The sequence below is a fragment of the Paramisgurnus dabryanus genome, chromosome 20, assembly GCF_030506205.2.
Source record: "Paramisgurnus dabryanus chromosome 20, PD_genome_1.1, whole genome shotgun sequence".
NCBI classification, from domain to species: domain Eukaryota; kingdom Metazoa; phylum Chordata; class Actinopteri; order Cypriniformes; family Cobitidae; genus Paramisgurnus; species Paramisgurnus dabryanus.
In genome coordinates, this window is record NC_133356.1 from 28,233,686 (window position 1) to 28,256,811 (window position 23,126).

At 38.5% G+C, this 23,126-nt stretch overlaps 1 protein-coding gene across 2 annotated transcripts; it reads left to right on the plus strand.

Annotated features, from left to right (window-relative positions):
• Positions 1-208: 208 nt before the first annotated feature.
• Positions 209-23,020, plus strand: LOC135733059 (uncharacterized). 2 transcript variants are annotated; one of them, XM_065251377.2, is made up of 19 exons: positions 209-983; positions 1,946-2,041; positions 2,131-2,285; positions 2,448-2,490; positions 2,607-2,732; positions 2,829-2,927; positions 6,949-7,170; positions 7,255-7,392; positions 7,491-7,610; positions 7,733-7,843; positions 11,059-11,286; positions 11,683-11,820; positions 11,955-12,059; positions 13,992-14,074; positions 15,154-15,892; positions 15,980-16,411; positions 17,445-19,529; positions 19,758-19,848; positions 22,274-23,020. In XM_065251377.2, the coding sequence occupies exons 1-19, from the start codon at positions 516-518 to the stop codon at positions 22,900-22,902; spliced, it is 6,108 nt and encodes a 2,035-aa protein (XP_065107449.1). In that variant the 5' UTR covers positions 209-515; the 3' UTR covers positions 22,903-23,020. The 2 variants fall into 2 exon arrangements, with proteins under 2 accessions (XP_065107449.1, XP_065107457.1); XM_065251385.2 differs by having other exon boundaries at positions 13,995-14,074.
• The last annotated feature ends 106 nt before the right edge of the window (positions 23,021-23,126 follow it).

Sequence of the window (23,126 nt, forward strand, 5' to 3'; positions counted from 1 at the left end):
TATGATCCATTATATTTGGTAACGGTTCAACTAAAACGCATCTAGACACACCTACGTTTTACGAACAGGGTTTACAGAATAGAGTAAAAATTTTACAAAATAATTAAATTAATTCAATCATTTGAATAAATCTAACTCAAATTTTTTGTTCGTTTTACCAGCTTAAAATGCACTCTTATTTTGAAATTCCCACGTCACATCCGCTGGCCGTCTCCATTATATTCCGTGCTTCAGTGTTTGTTAAAGTGAGTGTGCGCGCACTGGAGTCAGTTATTTTTTGTTGTGGGTTTTGCGGAGAAGTAACGGTTTAAAGTTTAGCTCGAACGTAATAATTCAAGTGGTCCAATGCGATTTTAGCGCGTGCGTTACCGAGCGATGTAATTCGTGAAAAGTGAACTATATCTCCATAGTTACCAGTTCAGACAACCTGCTTGTGAAACGGTGCTATCTGGCCCGCATGCTGGTCAACGATAAACTTCAGTCACGTTACATGAGTAGCCACCGACGTCAGGAAAATGGGAAAAAATAAACGTGGAAGAGGGATGCGTCCCCCAGCACCGGTTGAAGAACGATGGCCCATGCCTCCTCCTCGCGGCGGATTCCACGGACCAGGTCTCCCCCGCCCAATGGGTCCACATGGCCCGAGGTTTTCTGTGCCACCACACGAGTTCGGACCGGGACCCCCCAGAATGATGATGATGATGGATGGCATGGTAGATGATAGACGGTTTATGGATGATGACCCGATGGATTTCCTGGACAGACCGCGTTTTCCACCTTTTGTGGGGTTTAATGACGGACCAGATCCACGCTTTTACAATCCAGACTATGGATGCCGACCGCAGTATGGTCCTCCGCAATTTGGTGGTGGACCTTCAGACTTCTGTGCGCCCGAGTTTAACGATAGACCAGGTTTCCATATGATGAACCCAATGGAGTGTTATCCAATGGACCGAAATTATGGGCCACCACCACCAATGGATGTAAGTTTATGAGAACTTCTGCAGACTTCTTTAAATGAAGTGTAGCTATTAAGATTTGATGGTGCCGATATTACCTTACTTTAACGGTCCTAAAAGAGGTCACTTGTAGTGCCAAATAATGTTTTTATACGATACTGATAAAGCAGTGTGGCCAATATAAGGCAGATATAACACAAATGTAATTAAAGTAAATCACAGACAAACAAAATATTCGTGAAACTTAACATTTGTTATGCGTAATATTTATAAACATACGCTTTTAATTAGGGATGCACCGATACCACTTTTTTGGAATACGAGTACGAGTACTTGCATTTCAGTACTTGCCGATACCGAGTACTTAATAAAAAACCATGATTTAAATTTACAGGTAACGGCTTTAGTCATATAATTTAACAAAAAAATAAAGGACTAGTTTTCCAGTTTGTTGTAAACTCTGCCTCTTTGGACAACACAAGAGGCATTAACCCCCTACATGCCGCTCAAACATAGACATTTCTCAGACCATGGTATCGATTCCAGGTATCGGGGGACTTTTAACGAGTACGAGTACTTTAGAAAAGGTGGTATCGAGGCCGATACCGGTATCCGTGCATCCCTACTTTTAATACTCTTTCCATAGACTTTGCCTCGTGCTGGTTAATACAACGTAACGTTATGTTAAAAACTGAATAATGAGTTGTTATATTGTCTGTCACATTTTGGCTTTAATTTTTTTTACAAAAACAAAAAGATTTATTGGGCTATGCCAGTAAAAAAAATCTGCCAATATATCGACCATTTTAATATTGGTCTATGACACTAGTCACTTGGGAGGTTTTTCCCCCATACAATAAAAGTGTATGGTGACCAGCAGCACATATATGCTTTATATTATGGCTTCTGTGTTTTTGAATAAAACTTTTTTTTTCTATTTCTGCTGGAAGCAGAAATAATCATTATTTTTCTTTCAAATAAATTAGGGCAATCTTGCATTTGGAGAGAGAGGAGGCTTTGGACCACCACATGATTTTCAAGGACTAGGTCCAGTACAACCACCCCAGGCATTTAATGCTGCTGTAAGTGTTAAATCACTCACTAAACAGCTGAAAAGTCTACTATGGGTTGTCCATTTACAGTACAGTCACTGGTGTGTTTTTTGTTTCAGAGTTTGCCTCAACCGCCCCTAAAAACCGAACCACCACCACCACCACCACAACAACCTCAAAAGGAAACTGAACCATCGAAATCGACAGAGGCTAAAAATGACCCCCCTGAGACGGTGGCCTCCAAGTTATCAGCATTCAAGAAATTCACATCAAAGTAATTTCATCGTTGTTGTGTATTTGTCCCATGCTTTCTCTTGTGTGTTCTCTAGAAAAGATTATCGCTTTAGTCCGCAAAATGTTTGTGGAATTAAGAAAATAAATGTATACAACAGACTGTTGAAAAGTTAAACAGTCGAATGTTTTTATTTTATTTTAGTCCACCTCGAGGACGCTCATTGGGAGTCATTACATTTGTTGGTGTAAGTATGTTTTATTGAAACCGTAAGAAGCTGTTTTATATTCTGGATATGTATTGCTTTTACAAGAATTGTATTTTCTTGATTATCCAACACTTTTTTTGTTCAATTCTCCACAGAATAGCACTGGCTTCATCGAGCGTGAGGATCTGAAAAAGTTTTCCTTTGTCTTCAATGCTTTTTATGGTAAACGAACTTATCTGGTGCCTGGGGTTAAGGTGCATTTTACTGTTGTGAAGAATATGGTGAGTGTTTGCGTGTTACATACTCAAATCCCATAAATCTGTTGAAGCATCGGTGTGATAAAAGTTCTGTACTATAACTGCTTCTGGTGATGATAGGGTAAAGAAGTGGCGACTGATGTTAAAGTGGCTCCAGGAGGGACAGAAGACATTGACAGCACGGCGTACGAAGGTGTGGTTACTACAACCCTTACTGATGTAAGTAAAATTATCACATTACTGCTTCCTGAAATATATTCTCAAGTTTTTGTATAAACACGCGACTCTTAATTTGACATTCATCGCTTCTGTTCAAAATGGTAGAACATAGAGAACTCTCTAAAAAGGAAAGGGCTCACATTAAAGCACTTCCATGGTTGGATGTTGTTTGAGACCAACAGACCGGTGGCTAATATATCTGTTAAACACAAGATATATGTACATTCCAAGAGGGCCATCATGAACTTTTCCCTCAGCAGTTCGTCATATGATATATGGTGACCACATGTTGACTATAGATAACCACTTACAGACTTGCACACAGACAAATGCATGTCTGTAAACATCTTGATAAATGAAATCTATTTCATTATAACTAACAAAGCTGTCTGCACCACAATAAGCTTGATTGTGACACAGTCTTATCACTGACCAGATGGATATTTGGCTTTTTCGTAGTACAACTTGTAAAGGACAAACTGATTTCTTGCAATTTTGGCCTTGAATACAAATACACAAATTTGAGAACATTTTGGGGTAGGAAAAGTATGAGAGCAGATCATGGGAGTTTTGCTTGTGCGTGTTTGCTAGTCTTGTGGAGATAAGCAGAAACCGGGAGGTAAAACATCAACCTTAAAACAACAGTGAGCGGCTCATGAGATATGTACAACAGATTTTAAAGGGATAGTGCACCCCAAAATTAAAATATGGTAATTTATTTGATCCTGTGGCTTCCTTTGTTCTGTGGAACCAAAATGGATCATTAAAAAAATTCTTGTTTTTGTATGGTAATGTATCAAGTGTAGACAACATTGTTTTAAGAATATTTATGTTTGTGATATTCTGGACAAGGCACATGGGTTTGTTGTTGGTTGTATTGTATTGTTGATTGTTCAAGGTAAAACAATTATTGTGCGTTTTTTTTTTTTTTTTTTTTTTTTTTTTTTTTTTTTTTTTTTAATATTTGTTATAATAATTAGTTTGTAAGGTACTTCAAAGAGATGCAAAGAAGTATCGGCCAATAACGGACGATAAAAGCACTTTTCACACTGTTGGCTATTTAAAAGGATTGAGAACAGGAAAATTCAATGAGCTTTGTGTATAGAAAAAAAATCATCACTAGTTTAATGTTCAGTATTAATGGTCATTATATGAATGAATAACATTCAGAAAATGTAGTCTTTAGGATTTAGTTAATGCAATTTAATATAACCACCAAACTATCTGCATCATCAGAATAATCTGCCATAATCTAAATAATCGGTATATGTGAAAAATTGACTATTGGTGCACCTTCAATAAAAAGGTTAAATAAATGCATGTTTTCAAAGTCTAGTGTTAAACATCATAACGGTGACTATGATTTTTACTAAAGTAATCATGATTATGATTTTGCCCATAATTGAGCAGCCCTAGTGATTGGTTGTTTAACACATTTTTCAGATGACTCCTTACTGTATATAACCTGGCACTTTTTTCGATACAGTACATGTTTAAAGTCAATAGTTATGCTGGGGTATTTAAATAAAGTTGACCATTCATCATCTGATTTATATAAAAAAACTAAAGTTAACTAGAGAAAACGAGTCATCTGTTTTTTTAGTTTAATTTCAATATGTCTTGTATGCATATTCGGTTTAGTTTTTATCTTTGTCAATTGATAGGTTTTTGTCAATGATAATAACATCAGTACATGATGATGAATAAGACTAAGGTCACACTTTATTCTCGCCATGAATATAGCCTTAGAAGCTGGTATGGCGTTTAAAAGAAATAAAGAAAGACAGAGGTCAGGATGCCATTATAACCATTTAAAGGGGTTTACTTGAGCAGAGTCAGTTTCTCTCTTGCGGTGGATTTCCTGCTTCCTGTTTTTTACAGCTGAAAGAGTTTCTTGTGAAGTTATAACTTTATACAGTATCTGCAGTAATGAAACAAATACCTAAGCAACCCTGTGTCTTATCTAGTTGTTTTAGCAGGGTCTGTTCATCTAAAGTTACACTGAACTGTTGATTTATTCCTTCACACTGCTTAAAGAGAAACATCTGGCACACACACACACACACAGTTAACTTATAACTTCCCCTGTCCTTGACCGCGCTGTACCCTCTGTGGACACAGGCAAAAACCTTTTGAAATAATACTCACATCTTACTCAAACAATAATGCTAAACCAACGTTTATACACATTATAGATACTGTATGTGTTATAAGCAGTTATCAATACACCATGACCATAACGGTTGAGCTCATAAGTTTACATACCCCTTGTTTTTTTTTTTTTTATGTAGTACTGCCCAGAACGAGCGATTTCACGTTTTCGATTTCAAGTCACAACACAGAATAACACCTGCATTTACAAAATAACCCAAATCAAAGTAGGCATACCCTTTATTCTTAAGGGGGTTGCACACCGTACGCGCAGCTCAGCGCCGCTTCGAGTTGCGTCTAGGACAACTCTGAGGTATCGTACACCGAAAGTGCACATTAAATAGCGCAAGCTTAGTCAGATAGCATCTACTTCAAAATGCTAGCAGCCAATGTTAATCATCATATTTGTCCCAAATCATTAACGTTATTTAATGTTAAACTATGTGAGTGGCGCGACAGGGATTTGAGCAACTTCCTGAGTTGTAGCTGGGCGCCACGGACAGGCGCCACCTGTCGGCGCCGGTGTGCGTATATTCATGGAAAACAATGTTTATATATTTTTTTTAGAACGGCTCTGCACTGAGCTGCGTGTCCCATGTACAATTCCCCCCTTTTAGGGGGCATGCACACCAAGGTGCTTACATCAGTGCCCGGAATATGTTTTCAATTGTTTCCAATAGAAGCAGCGTGCTTTTCAAAAATGCCAGCAGCTGGTGGGTTTTGTTCGTGCTGAGTGACAGAACTTGACGCATGGCCACCAGCCAATCACAGTGGCCACAACACATACTCCGGACTTCCATAAACGTAATTGGCTGGCTCTGCCTAGGTTATTTGCATAAGGCAAATGGATTGGCTGACGCACGCGTTGCCGCTTGAAAAGTTGAGAACTTCTGTCGTGAGGAATCGCAGTTACGCGGCGCCGACAGATCCACAGTTCAGTTCGGCAACGCTCTCCAATCACAGCAAGTGAGGGCAGGGACGAATATCACAACAACCAACCAATGCCTCGTTCAACAACTAATAAACAAAGCAGAAGTATCAAAACAACCAAAGCGTTCAGCTGAAAAAGCTGGCAAGCGCCTACAGTCGGCATCTGCCTGGCATTTCAGCTGTGTTTAAATGTTTTTAGTGTACATCCCCCTTTAGTACGGTATGACGTTTACTGGTTGATCAAGAGCTGTTTTTTAATCTTGTTTAATTTGAGCCACTAATGTTTAAAAAAGTCCTCCAGGTTCTGCACATGCTGTACTTTTCCAGTATCATCTAAGTGTTTCCATGTTTCCAACACTGACTATGATGTTAAGATTCCTCGACCATCAAGAGACTCATGCATAACTATTACAAAAGCTACAAACATTCACTGATGTTCAAGAAGGCAACACAATAATTTGATCCTTTTTTTTCTAAATACTAACATTTTGCAGATATAAACCTATGAGTTCAACTAATGGTTTTGTACTATAATGCATGAGTTAATTAATAACAAAACAATTATATCATGTCCATCATATTATTCTATAGAACCTTGGTCTAAAGCGAGACCTTGCCTCTGACAAGCAAAAACAAGTGGTTGTATCTTAAACTATGGCTTGAAGAAAAGCGACAAGCTCTGTAAGCTACAGTTCAACTTCTTGTTTCAATATGAAATACTTTAACACAGGAAGGACAATTGAGATCAACAAGCCACATAACACCACCAATATAAGGCTCATTTGCAAAGTATAAATATAGGTCTTACATCCATTTAAATGAAACTTTTCATGCAGTGCTTTTCGAGAAGAGTCTAAAAATGTAAGATTTATTGTGTCATCAATGTCTTGTAGTATTGATGTGAGAGTGCCTAAAATCTTGTATGTATTGATTTATTAAGGAAAATGCGAAGGAGACTAATCCTGGCCGCGTCAGGACCATTATATCCGTGGATCCTGTTAATATTCCCTTTGGAAAGGCTGACACCAGCATAACTCTTCTGCTGTATGATCGTGTGGAGTTCCAGTTAGTGACAAATGTATTAACTAACGAACAAAGAGCAACAAACATCAAACCAATAGCCAAAGAAACGTTTGTGCTCACCAAGGAATTCAGAGAGAAGGTAAGGGTCCTAGCCTTTTGTGACCATCAAACTACTATTTTGTATTGAAAGTGTGTAGAGTAACTTCTATTATTTTATTCACAGGGTGTGATTGTGGAAAAGACCAATGAAACCCTGACCATTAAGACCAAGATTCATGGAGACCTGACTGCCTCTCCTGCCGATCGTTTGTCAGAAGATGAACTGAATGTTAAGGATGAAGTGGAGTTCACAGTTTTCACAGTGAGTAAAAGTGTCCAAACACACACATCATGTTATCAAGTTTTCGGTTTTGATCGTATGCAGTGCCGTATAATATATATGAATGCTGTTTATTTAAGGTGAATGACGAAAAGAAGGCCATTCGACTTATGAAGATATCAGAGGGCACCCTTTCTCAAGCAGAAGGCAATGAAAAAATTTCCAACCTAACATCTGCAACTTCCCCTGTGAAAGACAAGGTACTTAAGATTTTAAAGATTGACCTTATATTGACCCCATGATCACCTTGTAGATGTTTCACGCATATCAATTTACATGTTTTTTTTTTTTTTTTTTTACCTGTACACACTTTCATCTGTAGTGGAAGCCGGTGACCGCTGAACCTGGAGTTGTGTCCTATGATATAAGCCGTGAGAAACATGAGGGAACAATTGTCAAAGTTGCACCGAAGACTTCCCTAACAAAGGAGGAGGTAAGTTACAGCCCTATTCGAATAGGATTGCGTGCTCCAAGTACCCATGTCCTTAAGCAACAGCCAAAATGTATAAGTTAAAAAACATTTTAATTTAACTGAGATGTTTGGGTAATTATCACATAATACTCTTCCTCATATAAAACATATCCTCTTTGAATAGGGCTTATCTAGCCGAGAGAGATTTTGTACAGTAAAGTTGTTAATTTCTCTCTTCTTATTGTCTTATTTTGTCGAGATAACAAAAGTGGTATTCTTGTGATGTAATTAAAGCTTTGTACTTGATATAACGTGTTTTGTTTGTAAACAGCAAAAGCATATATAACAAAACTAGATTTTACTTGATCGTGGATTCGGTAAAGCTGAAAGAGATTTTTCCTAATTGACAATTTGATAGTCGTGAGTTTAGGGATCATCTCTAAAGTTACATCTTAATATACATGTTTCTACAGTCACAAAACCAACTGGGTTCATGTGGTTGTCAGCTACAATGCACAGTTTATAGATTTTTTGATACTTATTTTACTATGTTCCTACCTCAACTTAGACAAATTTATGCATGCCCATCTTTTTTCAATGCGTGCACTTAAAGGGATAGTTCGGCCAAAAATGATATTAAACCCATGATTTACTCACCCCCAAGCTGTCCGAGTTGCATATGTCCATCGTTTTTCAGACAAACACATTTTCCGATATTTTAGAAAATGTTTTAGATCTTTCAGTTGATTAAATGTAATGTTACGGGGTCCACGACCTTCAAGTCCAAAAAAAAGTGCGTCCATCCTTCACAAATTAAATCCAAACGGCTCCAGGATGATAAACAAAAGTCTTCTGAGGGTAATCCGCACGGTGTTGTTGTAGAAATATCCATATTTAAAACTTTATTAACGTAAATAACTACCTTCCGGTAGCGCCGCCATCTTAGTCGCGTCCGCATTCAGGATGAGAGCTTACGCAGCCTACGGAGGCTACTCTGCTGCTGCTCTGTGCCCCTGCCCTCCGAATTTGTCATACGTCACTAAGAAAAGTGCGTACACTACGCTAATACTCTCTCCTGAATACAGAGGAGTCTAAGATGGAGGCGCTACCGGAAGGTATTTATTTTCGTTAATAAAGTTTTAAATATGGATATTTCTACAACAACACCGCACGGATTACCCTCAGAAGACCTTTGTTTATCATCCTGGAGCCATTTGGATTTAATTTGTGAAGGATGGACGCACTTTTTTTTGGACTTGAAGGTCGTGGACCCCGTAACATTACATTTAATCAACTGAAAGCTCTAAAACATTTTCTAAATTATCCGAAAAGGTGTTTGTCTGAAAAACGATGGACATATGCAACTCGGACAGCTTGGGGTGAGTAAATCATGGGTTTAATATAATTTTTGGCCGAACTATCCCTTTAATCTTTGTACGGCGTATCGTGAATGTGTTAGTATTTAGCCTATCCCCATTCATTCCTTAGTATCCAAACAGGGATGAATTTAGAAGCCACCAAACACTTCCATGTTTTCTCTATTTAAAGACTGTCACATGAGTAGTTACATGAGTAAGTATGGTGGCTCAAAATAAAACATGGGTTTTTTTTTTAAGCTGATAAAAATGAGAACTATATTATACAGGCATGTAAATCCCTCACCTTTCGCCGAATTTTACCATTTTGAAGCCAAAAAAGGGTATAGATCTGCACTTGTTAAAGGGACAGTTCCTCTTATAAGAAATGCTTATGTTTTAGTCTTTGTTAATCAATCTACAGAAGATAAAAGGAAAATAACCTTTATATCTTTAAAAATATCAAATGTATTTAATTTATAGAATGAAAACAGTGTTATATTAATTTAAAACTGTTTCTCTAATACTGTTAGATCTTACTTTATTTGTTACTTTGTTCTTTTCTATTTATTTTCCCACATCACTTTTTTGCTGATCTGAAAATTATTCAACCCATGACTCAAAAAACCATAATATAATTCATTTAAACAGTGCTATATTGTACAATTAAGTAATTTTAAATTACATGTAGGCCTTCAGGTCCACCCTATTTCAAGGCCAACTTAAAATTGTATGGCCTTGCGACTGATGGTCAGATTATGGCAAAATAAAATTATTGCAGATGTAAAATAGTAAGGGAATGCTACTTGTTACAGCTTTCCACATTTATCAACCCATTTAATTAAACATGGTTTCTGTTATTAATCAAATGTTTACATTTGAAATTTACAATCTAAATTGTCCGTCAAAAATAAATAATTGTAATAATGGTCATAATGTATTTTTTGCTTAAGTTATGGTGTGCATTTTGTTTTTGCGGGGATGTTGGGTTCCTTCCTTCTTTTTTTGTCTTTGGCCAATCACATGCCTGAAGAATAAACAAATAAGTTATAGCAGTCCCCTAATGAAGCCATAATATTTTTTCTGGGGGAGTCACCCCACCTCGCAGCCCCATCAGAGCCCATGTCGCCCCTCAAGCACCCTTCTCGGCTTTTTCACCCCTGACCCGTTTTCATGCCTGATTATATGGCGGCACTTCGACCTCGGTGCGCAGTAACATCATCACTCCTGACTACTCCCCCTCTCGCTCAAACTTCTGTCAATATTACTGCGCCCGAGGTCGAAGTTCTGCAAATTTATGGCAAAATTTCTGCAACATTACTTTTTCATTCTGTCACACGCACACACTTGCGGGAGTTGTTGAGCAAAAACAGTACCCTTGTTTTCTTCAGTTCTGAGGATATCTGCAAAACAGGAACATCCCACAGCTATCACGCTGTGCTAATAAAGGTCACACTTAGCCTCCTCCTTGCCCTGCATTTCTTGGAAAAATACACTCATGTGCAAGCAACAGAGACAACTCAATTCATTTAGAAATTAAACATTTAAAACACAAAGTATGTATCAATAAATCATCAGCTTAATATAAAACACTTATTATACTGCTATAATATGATTATGCTTATAATGGGTTGCATTGCATTTATATTGTGCAATGTATTGAAATAATTTCTAACAGAAAAAATTCAGAAAGCATAATCTTTGTTAGAAGAGTTTGCTAATCTGTGAGTATTTAAAGGTTTCTTTGGAAAGTCCCTATGAGCTAAGCATGGTTGCCTTTGAGCTGATGCATGTATTTATTGCCATGTGTGGGAGGTGAACAGTGAGAAACCCATGATGTGTACAGATTTAAAAAAAAAAAATCCAATTATTTTTTGACAGGCGGACAAACGTGAGCCTGCCCTGGGTCTTTTGCTTACAACGTTGGAGGGCACAGACAAGAAATTGTCTTTTAGGTCATGTGATGTGATCACAAAAGCCACCATGATGGTCGGTGACAATGTTCAGTTCAACATCTCCACCAACAGCGTAACTAAAGAAGAGCGTGCTGTAAACCTAGAGATTCTACCGGACAGCTTCCAGACAGACTCTAATGAACAACGAAAAATCGTGAGTTTCAAATCGTTTACGTTCCAAGAAAAATTTGGTAAGGAAGTGTTTTGGGATATTCACATAATGCCTTATTCTGCATTTAGTGGTCATTTAGAATTAGTACTGGGGTCGAAACCATAATCGTAACAAAAATCTAGATTAATGTAAAACTTTGTTGAAGTGCAAAAGTGATAGCAAACATGCTAACTGTGCTGACAAAATGGCAACTAGTGAAACATTTGTCTTGTAAACGATCAGGTGCTATGGTTTTTCACAGCAAATATATAAAACAGTGGTTCTCAACATAAAAATGGGTTGTAGGTCTGTTATTGGCCAGTTGATTTCCAATGGAAATTTCTTTTAAATGTCTATTGTTAGCAAGATTTATTTTATGACATGCTTCTATCTAAATAGGGTCTTGTTGTCAAACTGGATGATAAATCTGGCTTCATCAAGACTCAACAGGACCCACAAATGATTTTTTACATGAGTGAGGTCATGGATGAGACCAAACTCCATTTGTTCGAGAAGGTTGAGTTTACAGCAGTGCCGGTAAGTTCGCCGCTGCCGAAATATAATTCCTGCCCGATATGTGCTTACTGTAGTTACCGAAAAGCTAAAGGATACGTTTTGGATTCTGGTATGTAAATCATGCATTTTTGGTGTAATTTTCCTGCTTTATGAAGAATGAAGCAGTTGCAGGTGGAAAGCAAGCTGTTAGAGTAAGACGGGTGAATGAGGCCGTCTTCACATCTGCACCAAAGTTAGAGGCCATTGGGTTGAAAGAGAAGGTGCAGTACCTTTATATTCTTTAAGGTTTATAGGGTTTGCACGATTACTTTAGGGAAAAAACGCATCTTGTTTGACACGTTCATGATGCCTGCAACTTCCTGAATGGTGCAGTAATAGTGTGCCACAAGGATGACGTATTATTGTAAACTAACCTGAAAGTTAGCGGGACACTGGTTCTCTTTCCAGAATGCCCATTCATCAAAAAAGTTTCATAATATACTTATTTAGGTATATTTATTCCTCTCATATATTGGTAGAGTACTTCAAAACTACAAAATTTTGAGCAAAAAACTGAGATAAGTGCGTTTTTGTAAAGGGCTTTTGTTAGAGATAAGATTCAGAACTATGATCAAACCATGCCCAAAGTTTTTTATATCAGTGGATGCTTTAGTGTTTTATAAGTTGGGTAACAATCTAGTGGATAAAAGCGGAAATATGGATTGCCGTAAAAACTCATCATTTGCAAGGAACCAGTTTTTCTAAAGAAAGAGTTAAACCACTTGTTTTGTCCAAAAAGTAAATCTTCACAAGATGAATACAAATTTTATTAATTTTGAAGTGTAAATGCGTTTACTCGAAATATAAAAAGCTAAATTTTGACTTTCATAATTCATAAACGTTGTGTTCATCTGTGAAAACTAACTTGTTGGACAAAACGTGTGTCATGAACTTATGTTGTTAAACACACAGCTTATTTTTTGCGCTAATCCAAATCTATAGAAAAAAAATGAATGGGCTTTTTTGTGAGAATACCAATGTCCTGCTAACTTCTAGGTTAGCCTACAAAAATACATCATCCCTGCGGCACTATATGGCGTGTGGTTTCATCTAATAAGGTTTTAATTTTATAAACACTTAAAGGTATAGCGGAAGATTTTCTTTTTCTGGGTGGATCATCAAGACTATTGGTCATCTTAGTTGTCAATCATTCTGGTAATATGTTTATGTAAGGCCGTCGTACCTGCTCGTCCCTAGGTTCACTTTCTGCACATGCGCACTTTACAGGTGTAGATGTGTGGTGGGCTACGGTTTCAGCCATTCATTGAAGCTTGCGTTCCCACCGTTTTTTTTTTTTTCAAAATGTCTGAGGGTCGCAAGAGAAAAAGTGTTTAAGAATTGTATGACAAGAAGAGAAAGGCCAGATTGTTTTTGGGAGAATATTTCACACAGGTTGGGTTTCTCAATGATGCCTCAGTCGCGTTTCTACTCAACAGGTAAAGTTTGGCATGCTATTTGGAGAAATCCATTTAAAATCACTGCTATTTAAAGTTGATGTAAGCTATGATTAGTGATGCTAGCCTTGGCACAAGTCACAAACCGCGCAGACACAGTAAACATCTCAATGTATAAGGCCGGCAGCAACTTGTAAACAGAGCGATGAGAAGAACTAGGCTCATGCATGCTCTCTCGTGCACACGTAAATAGGCGTTCCCTCTCGGGAACAGGTAATGTGTTGCGCATGTGCATTTTTTCTTTTTTAACGTAGAGGAGCGTTTTTAAAAAATTCTGGAAAAGCTTCCACTATACCTTTAAAATAAGCTGCACTGGCTGCATGGATGCAAAACACAACAGATTCTTATTTTCACAGCGCTATTATAGCTGCGCTTCCATTACCCTTTGGTTTGCGCAAATTGACGTTGGGAATTAAAAATATGGCCAGTGGAAACGCGTCATTTCCATTGGCCATATTTTCAATTCGCAATTTCAATTTGCGCAATTCAAAGGGTAAATGAAACCAAGCTGGTGAGACGCAGTTTGTGGACAAAGGAATTGTCCACCTGCAGTCTTCATGCATGGAAAACACAGAGTTGACCGACTAGTCAGTGCAGCCCCTTGTAGATACCATAAATAGTTTAACTATTTGGACACCGTTTTATGGCTTGGCTAATCTTTAAACGTGGATGTTTCTACCACATCTGCTTGGCTGCCAGCAGAAGAAAATGACCATCAAATTGAAGGATCCAAAGGACAGAATCAGTGAAGAAGACAAAGGCGGTGAATCAAAGACTGCAGTGTAAGTAAATCATGAGCAAGGTGATCATTTTAGCCCGTTAGTTTAGGATGTGCTGAGGAAGTTCATGTTAGTACATCATTAGATTGGCTTTGATCAACTAATGCCAGGTTCAGGCTACACAATATTTTAGACTCGTATGACGTGTGTTGATGTGTCAGATTATGCGATTTTTGACTACTAAATTCTTGTGTCGTAGACAAAAAACAAGTCACACTATGTCCTAACTAGATGATTCCAGCGTTAGGAATTTGTATGGCTTGCTCCATTGCATAATTCCACCTAGCAGCACCAATACCATTGCTCTCTTTTGTTTCGCCATTTTTAAGAGCTGTGTACAGAAGTGCCGTTGTGGTTCCTATTGGTCAGCATCACAGATGTGACAATTGATAATGGAGGGGCAAATGAAAATTAAACATGCTAGTCTTTCTGTTGAGACTTTGTGAAGCATCACTTAGCTGTTAGTATAGTGTATACAAGATAAAACAATTGATTTTTGTGTGTGTTGATGCCCATTTTTATGAATTGTGGCAATGTCAGGTTAATATTGTGTAGTCTGAACGTAGCATTGGTCTCAAAATATTTTGCCGAGGTATTTTAGTTTGAAGACAAATAGTCGGTTGGATTTTTCTCAATGCCAAATATAAATGTGATTTTTGCTATTTTGTCACTTTGTCCCAATGAACATTCACAAAACGTAGCACTTGTTTTCCCCATCTGTCACTGAGGAAAGTTTTATGCTGAACAAAAATAAAATTCGAGTGAAGCATTTGTATGAATATAATCCCAAATGTTTTAAAATGTTTAGTGGATAAACGTGGTGTAGTTTTTTCAGGCATAAAGAAAACTGAATTGTAATGTATTTGTAATTGTAATGTTTTTGTTTAATTTAAAGGGTTTAAGTTATACTCGCTGTACTTAGTTCTGTAGTTTTATGATTGTAATTGATTTCCACTCTAGTTATTTATAGGATTTATATATATTTATATAGTTTTTAATTAAGATTTATTTTTAAAAGATATACTGTATGTATATAAGAATACCTTTTATGGATTTCATCTTGACAATTTCTTGAACTTTAGCGATCCAAACATTGGAAAAGATGGGACGGTACCATCTACGACATTGATGGCAGAATTGAAGAAGGAACAAGATAAAGCTAAAACAAAAGATGATAGGGCTCAAGACAGAAGCAGGGACAGTAGTCGCCGCAGGCGTAGTCGCAGCAGAAGCAAAGAAACAGATCGACGCAGACATAGTCGCAGCCGAAGCAGGGATACCCATCGACGCAGACACAGTCGCAGCAGAAGCCGCAGCCGAGACCGAGGAAGCAGCTACAGACGACATCGAAGTTCCAGCCGTGAGAGGAGAGACAACAGGAACAGACGCAGTCGAAGCAGAGAAAAACATCGACGCAGTAACAGTAGAAGTAGAAGCAGAAGCAGAAGCAGAGAGAGAAGTAGTCGAAGTGCTAGGAAGAGAAGCCGGAGCCCAGAGAACAAAGATGATCGGTATAAAAAACAAACCAGCAGTAAAGACGCCAGCAACAAGAAAAGAGTCCAAGATGATGATGTAGATGATGAATTGTTGAAGAAAAAGAAAGAGCTGATGGAGCTCGATGAGATGATTGCACGTAAGAAAGCCATTGTCGCTATGGAGCTAAATGCAAAAAAATTTGAGGTTGAGGTGGACGAAGACAACGGCGTTAAAACATTTGATTACCAGCATGCGCGTTGCGAGAACCTGTGGATGCCTGAAGTGAAACCAGTTAAGTCCATTTTGAAGAAGCAGTCTGATCCTCAAACCGATCCTCATTTTCAGGTTTGTTTCTAATCAGACCCCTCATTTTCATTTTGAAACATTATGCTGTCTTTGATATCTCACTCCATCTCTTGTATTTTCTCAAAGGCCTCCACAAGCAAGGAAACGGCTCCGTTCATACAGAGCACTGGTGTCCCGTTCACCTCTATACACTCTCAAATAATTGGTCCTTATGACTCGCCTGACTACTCTACAATGGAAAGGAACGCTGAAAAGAGTTTGCGCTCTGAGGAGTACAAGAAGATGCCTTCACCCCAAATAAAGGACCCAGAACTGATTAGGAAAAAAAGGGAGTTAGATGAACTCAGTGAGTCTATAGCACGCAAAAGAGCTATAATTGCCTTAGAACAGAAAAACAGAGTGGTATCGAATGCACCTGCAGTGAAAAGCAAATTTGAGTTGGAAATGGATGACCAGTTTGAACTACCTCAAGTAAAATTATGGAGCTCCAACGTCAAATCCAGTGCTCAACCGAAAAAGTCTATTTTGAAGAAACGCTCTGAGCTTCTCATCTCTCAGGTTTGTTTATTTTATTTAAAAGTATATTTTATAGATTAGCACTCTAAGCACTTTAAGCTGTTTTTTCAAGCATGGTAGCAGAGTTTATGCTGATAGTGCTATTTAGGTAAGAAGCAGAGACTGCCATCAGCAGGTAATGTTGACAGAGTTCGGGGAAAAAAACTAATGTTACGTTTACTACTGCGCTTAAGGATCCAGTGTGTAGTTTTTTTAGCGCCGTCTAGTGGTAAGATTGTGATTTGCATGTGTAGTTTTTTTAGCGCCGTCTAGTGGTAAGATTGTGATTTGCAACCAGCGGCTCAGTCCACAGCTCACCTCTCCCTTTTGAAAAGCGTAGAGAAGCTACGTCCGCCACAGGACAAACACGCCATGTGAGACGACATAATGACAAAATGCTCTCTATAAAACAGTTTAGGGCTACTGCAGAAACATGATGGCGACTTCCATGTAAGGGGGCCTGTGGTGTATGTAGATAGAAAGTCTCATTCTAGGCCTAAGGTAATAAAAACACTATAGTTCATTTTCCAAACATATAGTTATGTACATTTTATTGCAGTTTTGTCAAGAGATCCTTCCAAAAGTTACACAATACACCTTTTGTGTGACAAAAGCACATACGCACTTCGATTATGTTTCAAAGAATAGACTCAATTAAAGTGTTTATGTGCTTGCTTATTGCGGTTTTAAATCGGCATGCACCACATGTTATAATATGATTGTGTTTGCTGTGATTAGAAAAAAATATTTTGTTTTCCTGAGGGAAAGTCTAATCGAAATATTGCCAAAATCATTGCATTATGAGCGTGCATATAAACGTAGCGAATGATTAGACATTGGTAGTGCAATAGTGAGTTAAAGGTAATTCAAGTAGTGTCAAAACAACCTGTTTAAGTCTTAGAGGATGAGGGTAAAAATAGTTGCATGATTCATACAGTAAGCCGCAGATTGCACAGCAGTAATAAGGAATGAATACAGAAAGTTGTACAGCATCAGTTTGTTTTATCATTTGTAATTCACATTTTATGTTTTGCAGTGTGACCCGGCCTCCGTTGACGAATATGGTCAAGTCAAGCCTAGTCAAGATAATTCGGCTTTTACTAAACCAGCTTTTCAGTCTGCAGCAGCTTCCCTATTTCCTATTCTACAGCCCAATCGTTCCGATACTTTTGGCTTATTCAACAAAGTCATAAATCAGTCTTCAGCAACCTTACACGTGGCCGAACCATCCCCTTTCAACCAGCCTGCTGTTGTCCCAAAGTCACTTACGCAAGCATCCAATCCAAGACCTTTACATGAACAAAAACCTCTCGGCATGTCCAAACCAAGCAGTTCTCATGAGGCCCAGCACAGGGGGATCTCGCCTCATGACCATCTTTATAGGCAAAGCCCTTCAACAAGTCAGACTTCACCGCCAGATCCGAAACGCACTGTCACACAAATGGAGCGCTTTCTAAGTGCTCTCAACAAGGCTGACCAGGGTATTTTAAGCTCGCTATTTCAAGAGGCTAGAAAGGGTCTTGATTTAATGAGTGAAAAGAAGCAACCTCAACCACAGTTAGATAGAAAAATACCCTTCATGGATGATATTTATGATCCTTTCGAAGATGAAGACGACAACAATGAGCCCCCTCCTGTGAGAGAAGACTTGGGAAGACATTCGGTCCACAAACGGGTTAAAAGCCCAATGGAGACTGAAACCCAATTTGAAGATGACCTCTTGCCTCATGAAAGAGCTTTGAAGGATGGTAGTGGATTTTCTTGGCTTGTTGGAACAAAGTATGGTGGGCAGCCAACAGAAAATACTGAGAGGAAGCTTCCCTTTGGTCATCAAATGGCTTCAGATATTCAGCATGTGCAGCGAGCAGAACCAAACTGGTTTTCTGAACAATACAAACCACCATATGATGATGATAATCTGCGTGTAGCACAACAAATAGATTATGCTAGTGATCCCAATCTGTATAGCGAAGGTAGTCGGCCTGCACAAAACCGGAGTGTCGATCAAAATGTTCAGCACTCTTACATAAAGGACAGAGAGATGCCTGACAGCAGGTTTGCCCAAAGTGTAGCTCGTCAGCAGTCTGAAGAAAGCAATGAGGAAATAAATGAAAAGAAAGAACAGTTTGAAAAGATTCAGAGTCTTCTTCAAACAATCGGACTAGAGTTAGACACAGGAGAGGTTAGCAAATTAGCAGACAGGACAAGAGAAAGGTTGTATGGCAAGACAGTAAAACGTCACAGTTCGTCATCTCATTCTGTAGACGTAAACCGAGAGCTATCCGTGAGCCGATCCGACCGTGAAAGTAGTAGGGCAGATTCCTCAGACAATGAAGGCTTCCGATCGGTTTCTCCAGCTCAGTCCTCTAGTCGTAGGGTTTACATGAGCTACAAGGACTCTGTTAAAGACAAAGACCCACACAAAGTGGAAAATGTGGACCTAACAAGCATTAAAAGGACCATAATGAATGCAAAGTCGGCAGAAGATATGCTGAATCCTTCAACTCCATCATCTGAGAAGACAACAGGTTCTTCAGTTTCCTACCAACCTCCATCCTCGCACGTTTTACCCACAGTTGTAGCTGGCGGTTCCCAGTATCCCCCACCAAACCCAACCATTCCCAACAGTCCGGCTTCACAGTATTCTTACTACAGTAATCAACAAAACCCTTGGAGTGTTCCTTATTCTGCGGATAGCAGTCAGAATCCCAAAGTACAATATTCTCCGTTCCCATATGGCACTATGCCTCCACCTTCTAATTCAGCTTATGCTGGTTTTCAACCAGTGCCCTCAACTACGAGTTATGGTTCGTACACCACACAAACAGTCAATAATTCATATCCTTTGGGTACTCAACCTGTACCAGTTTCTTATGGGCCTCCTGTAGGACAACCCATTAACGTTGTCTCCTCCACACAACCTGTTAGGTGCCTCAAAACAATAGAAATTGTTGATGTTAAATCAGTAAGTACGAGTAATATTCAACCAGTAAGTACGAGTAATAGAGTTCTTAGTACCATTAATCTCCAAAGCGCGACTCCGGCGAAGGAGGAGGAAGCTGGGAAAAACCAAGTGGCTGCCATAACAGAGGACGACATCAAGGCGAAACAGAAGAAAAGGGTATGACATCTTTCCTCAAACTTCTCACATGTGGAATCGGATCATTTTCTGTGATTTTTGTTAAGGGATGCCAATGCTATGTTATGTTATACTCAATTTACACTTCTGTGATGTAACCACATTTTTGGAAAATAAGCTCATTGTTAATGAAAGATTGTGAACCTGTGATAAATGCACTGATATCACCATTGTGTGAGTTTTGTTCTTATGTAATTGTGCTTTGGGCAGCTTGAACAGTTTAACCAGAGAATGAAGCTGAAGAAAGAGCAGCAAATGGAAGCCCTGCGAGCACGTGGACTAAAACAAAGTTCAACTCCAGGTATTAGTATTTCCAGAGCCGTTAGGCTCTTATTTATTTTACAGTGCAAGCCTCTTTGGCTTACATGCCTAGTTTTAGGTCATCCAGAACAATGTCGTTATCAGTTCGGGTTTTGAATTTCAGAATTCTAAGTTTGGAGCTTTATGGGTTCTTATCTTGATAGCAGGTATATGCACAGTATTTTCCGGTAGCTAAGAGCATGTGCTACGTTTGCGCCGTATTGTAATTGCCGTACTTTATAGTTGACAACACGTAACTTGACGACTAGATCACGTCCTCGGACTGAGAATGATGCATTTCCGTAGCATAATAACATATTGGAAGTGCTTCCGCGTTAGGTTGAAGCGATCACGTAGTACCAGTCGTAGCTCTCAGAAAACTCCTAATCTACAATCTGTAATTACGAGCTCTACGAGGACGTGAATGATTTTACACGTTGAAATCTTGTTGTTACAATATGGCGAGAATGCACCTATGGTGCTTGCAATGTGAGGAGGTCAGTTTCCAAAGAAAATGCAATGCTAGTTGTTTTGGAAAAAAACATCTGGCACATGCATAAATGTAAAAAGAAATCAGTCTAGATTAGTTCTTTAGGCCAGTTTGTTTTAAAGTGTTGCATTTCTTGAGTAGGAAATACACAGTACATTGAAAACAGACCCTCTGATGTGGCATGATTTATGTATGCTATGCTACTATGTTATTTATATTCAGTAAATGGCTAAGCTAATCTTAAATGACACATTATAGCACATGTAGATTTTTCTTAAAAACATAGTATATTTATTTGTGTATTATATTTTTCCAAACAGAATTAGTTTTAATTTTATTGTTAGCTTTTAACCTTCACTAAAAGATTCTGAGGCTTTGTTTATACCTGGTATTAAGATGCGTTTTGATTAATCTAATCACAAGTAAAGCTTGTTGTTAGCGGCTGCTTGTGTTGTTAGTTAGCATGCTAACATGCATAGTAATTGATGAAATAAGCTCTCGCAACTTTCACATGCTTGCAAAATAAAACAAAAAGGAAAGGCGAAGGGTAGCAGCATTAGTTTGATCAATTAAAGCCTAAAGTGAACACTGTGTAAAAACATGGTGCTCAGTACATCACAGATCAATAAGTGGAGACTTCTTTTGTGGCTGTTAACATTCGACCACACGAGTGTCTACACCACAAAAGCAACCAGTTTTCGACTATTGACAGTGGATGAGCTTAAAATGTTTTACATCCCGTTTACACCTGTATTTAGCATCGTCAACTTGTGATCCGGTCGACCAAAATACATCTTAATACCAGGTGTAAACAGTTCCTGAGATAATGTGCAACCTTAAAGGTGTAGTTTACCGCAGAACGAACATTTTGAGATTAGCAAGAGAGCTTAGTGTTTTTAAATATGGTTTAAACAATTTTAGCCTTGGGTTATTCGGCCTACCCATTAAAATATTAGGATAAGACAAATAAAATCTGAATTCTTTTAATTTTATTTTATAATAGCTTAGACAAAATCACAATTGGCTCTGGTGGGGGGGCAGTGTCCCCCCTGGCCTCCCAAATTCTGCCTATGCTTTTGGCGGTATGTTTAGGATCATTATGTTGTGTTGGAATCTTGACAATTCTTGTGAAAAAATTTAAATTCTAGCATCATTCATTCAGCTTCATGTTTTTCTAAAACTATGAGTTTGTTTGGTCGAACACAAAAGAAAAGGGTTTCTTACAACATGGCAAGTGAATGATGACAGAATTTTCATATTCGGGAGAAACTGTCCTTTTAAGAACTAGAGATTCAACAGCAGGAAAGAGATGCACATTTTAGTTGTACAGGGCTGTTAACGTAGGGCATTTATGCGAAAACACATAAACAATGTTTCAAAACATTGTTTACTACATCATCACTCCCAATTTTAACTTTAGTGTCAATAATCATGAAGTAACAGCGTGGGGTAGCATAGATTTTAGAATTAATAAATGGATTGTGAAAACTTTCTGTAAGTTACCTTACACTGTACACAAGTTGTTAGTCACACAAGGGCTACGTACAGGTTGCATCATCTGCAGATAAAAAATTTGGATCCGATACGAACTTTGGATGCATTAAAATTGTTTAAACATTTTACCACTGCATGCTAGCTGCCGACCGGAAGTGATGTATTTCACTTTCACAATGTTTTTCCATGTTAGCACTGATTTACTATCAGACTGATTTATTATGACTTCCACTAGGGGGCGAACTCCGACCGTCACGTCTGAATGTCGTGTGCATGGAAAGTAAGCGTTGAGGTGTAAGCATGTAGTAAACAAGCCATGGAGGTTTTCGTGGCTTTAAAAATCATTTTAAAGATTGAAACAATGTTATGCTTCGAACTGTAAAATAAATGCCCAAGTCTTCTGAAGTTAATGTATACCCTATATTGTCACGTATTCACACAGGAAAAAGCATCCCCAATGAGATAAAGAATGTGTGGATATGTGGCCACTCACTGGTGTTTTGGGCTGAGAAGAGAACAACTTCACCCGAGTTCGGTATGCAGTTGGGCATGCACCGCAACAGTGTCCGTATCTGGTGGAAGGGTGTGCAGGGCATGACGTGGAAACAGCTCTTACCTTTGCTACTCCAGCTCAAAGACAACTGGCCCAAACCTGACCTTCTCATAGTTCACCTGGGTGGAAATGACATAAGCGCAACTGCTCCAGAGACTTTCATTGAGACTGTGCAGAAAGATCTTACCTCGCTGAAAAGCATATTCCCCAAATGTCTCCTGGTGTGGTCGGACATCCTCGCACGACAGTCCTGGAGGGATAGAGGAGACAACAAAGAAATGGACATTATTCGCATGGCCGTTAATGACAGCATACATAACATTTTGTCTAAACTTGGTGGCTCTGCTGTGCTTCATGACAACATAAAGCCACAGTTAGGACTCTATAGACCAGATGGTGTTCACCTCTCTGGTAAGGGCATTGACACCTTTAATCTGAACCTGCAGGATTTTCTGGAGAAGTGGGAGAGTGAGGTTGAGAAAAAGGCAGAGTCTGACCCGTCAGTTCAGGATTCCTAAAATCAAATTTTTTTTTGTTCATTCATTTAATGTTTCTCTTGTTTACTGAATTGTTTAAGTTTGTGCTGTTGTTGTAGATTGTAAAAACAGCCTATTTACCATTTTCAATGTAATCAGACTTTTCTAATGCATGCATTTTGAATTGGTAAAAAATGTTTAATTTTTTTACATCTCTTGTTTTATATGTTCTGTTTAGTATCAAATAAATCGTACAATGTAATCAC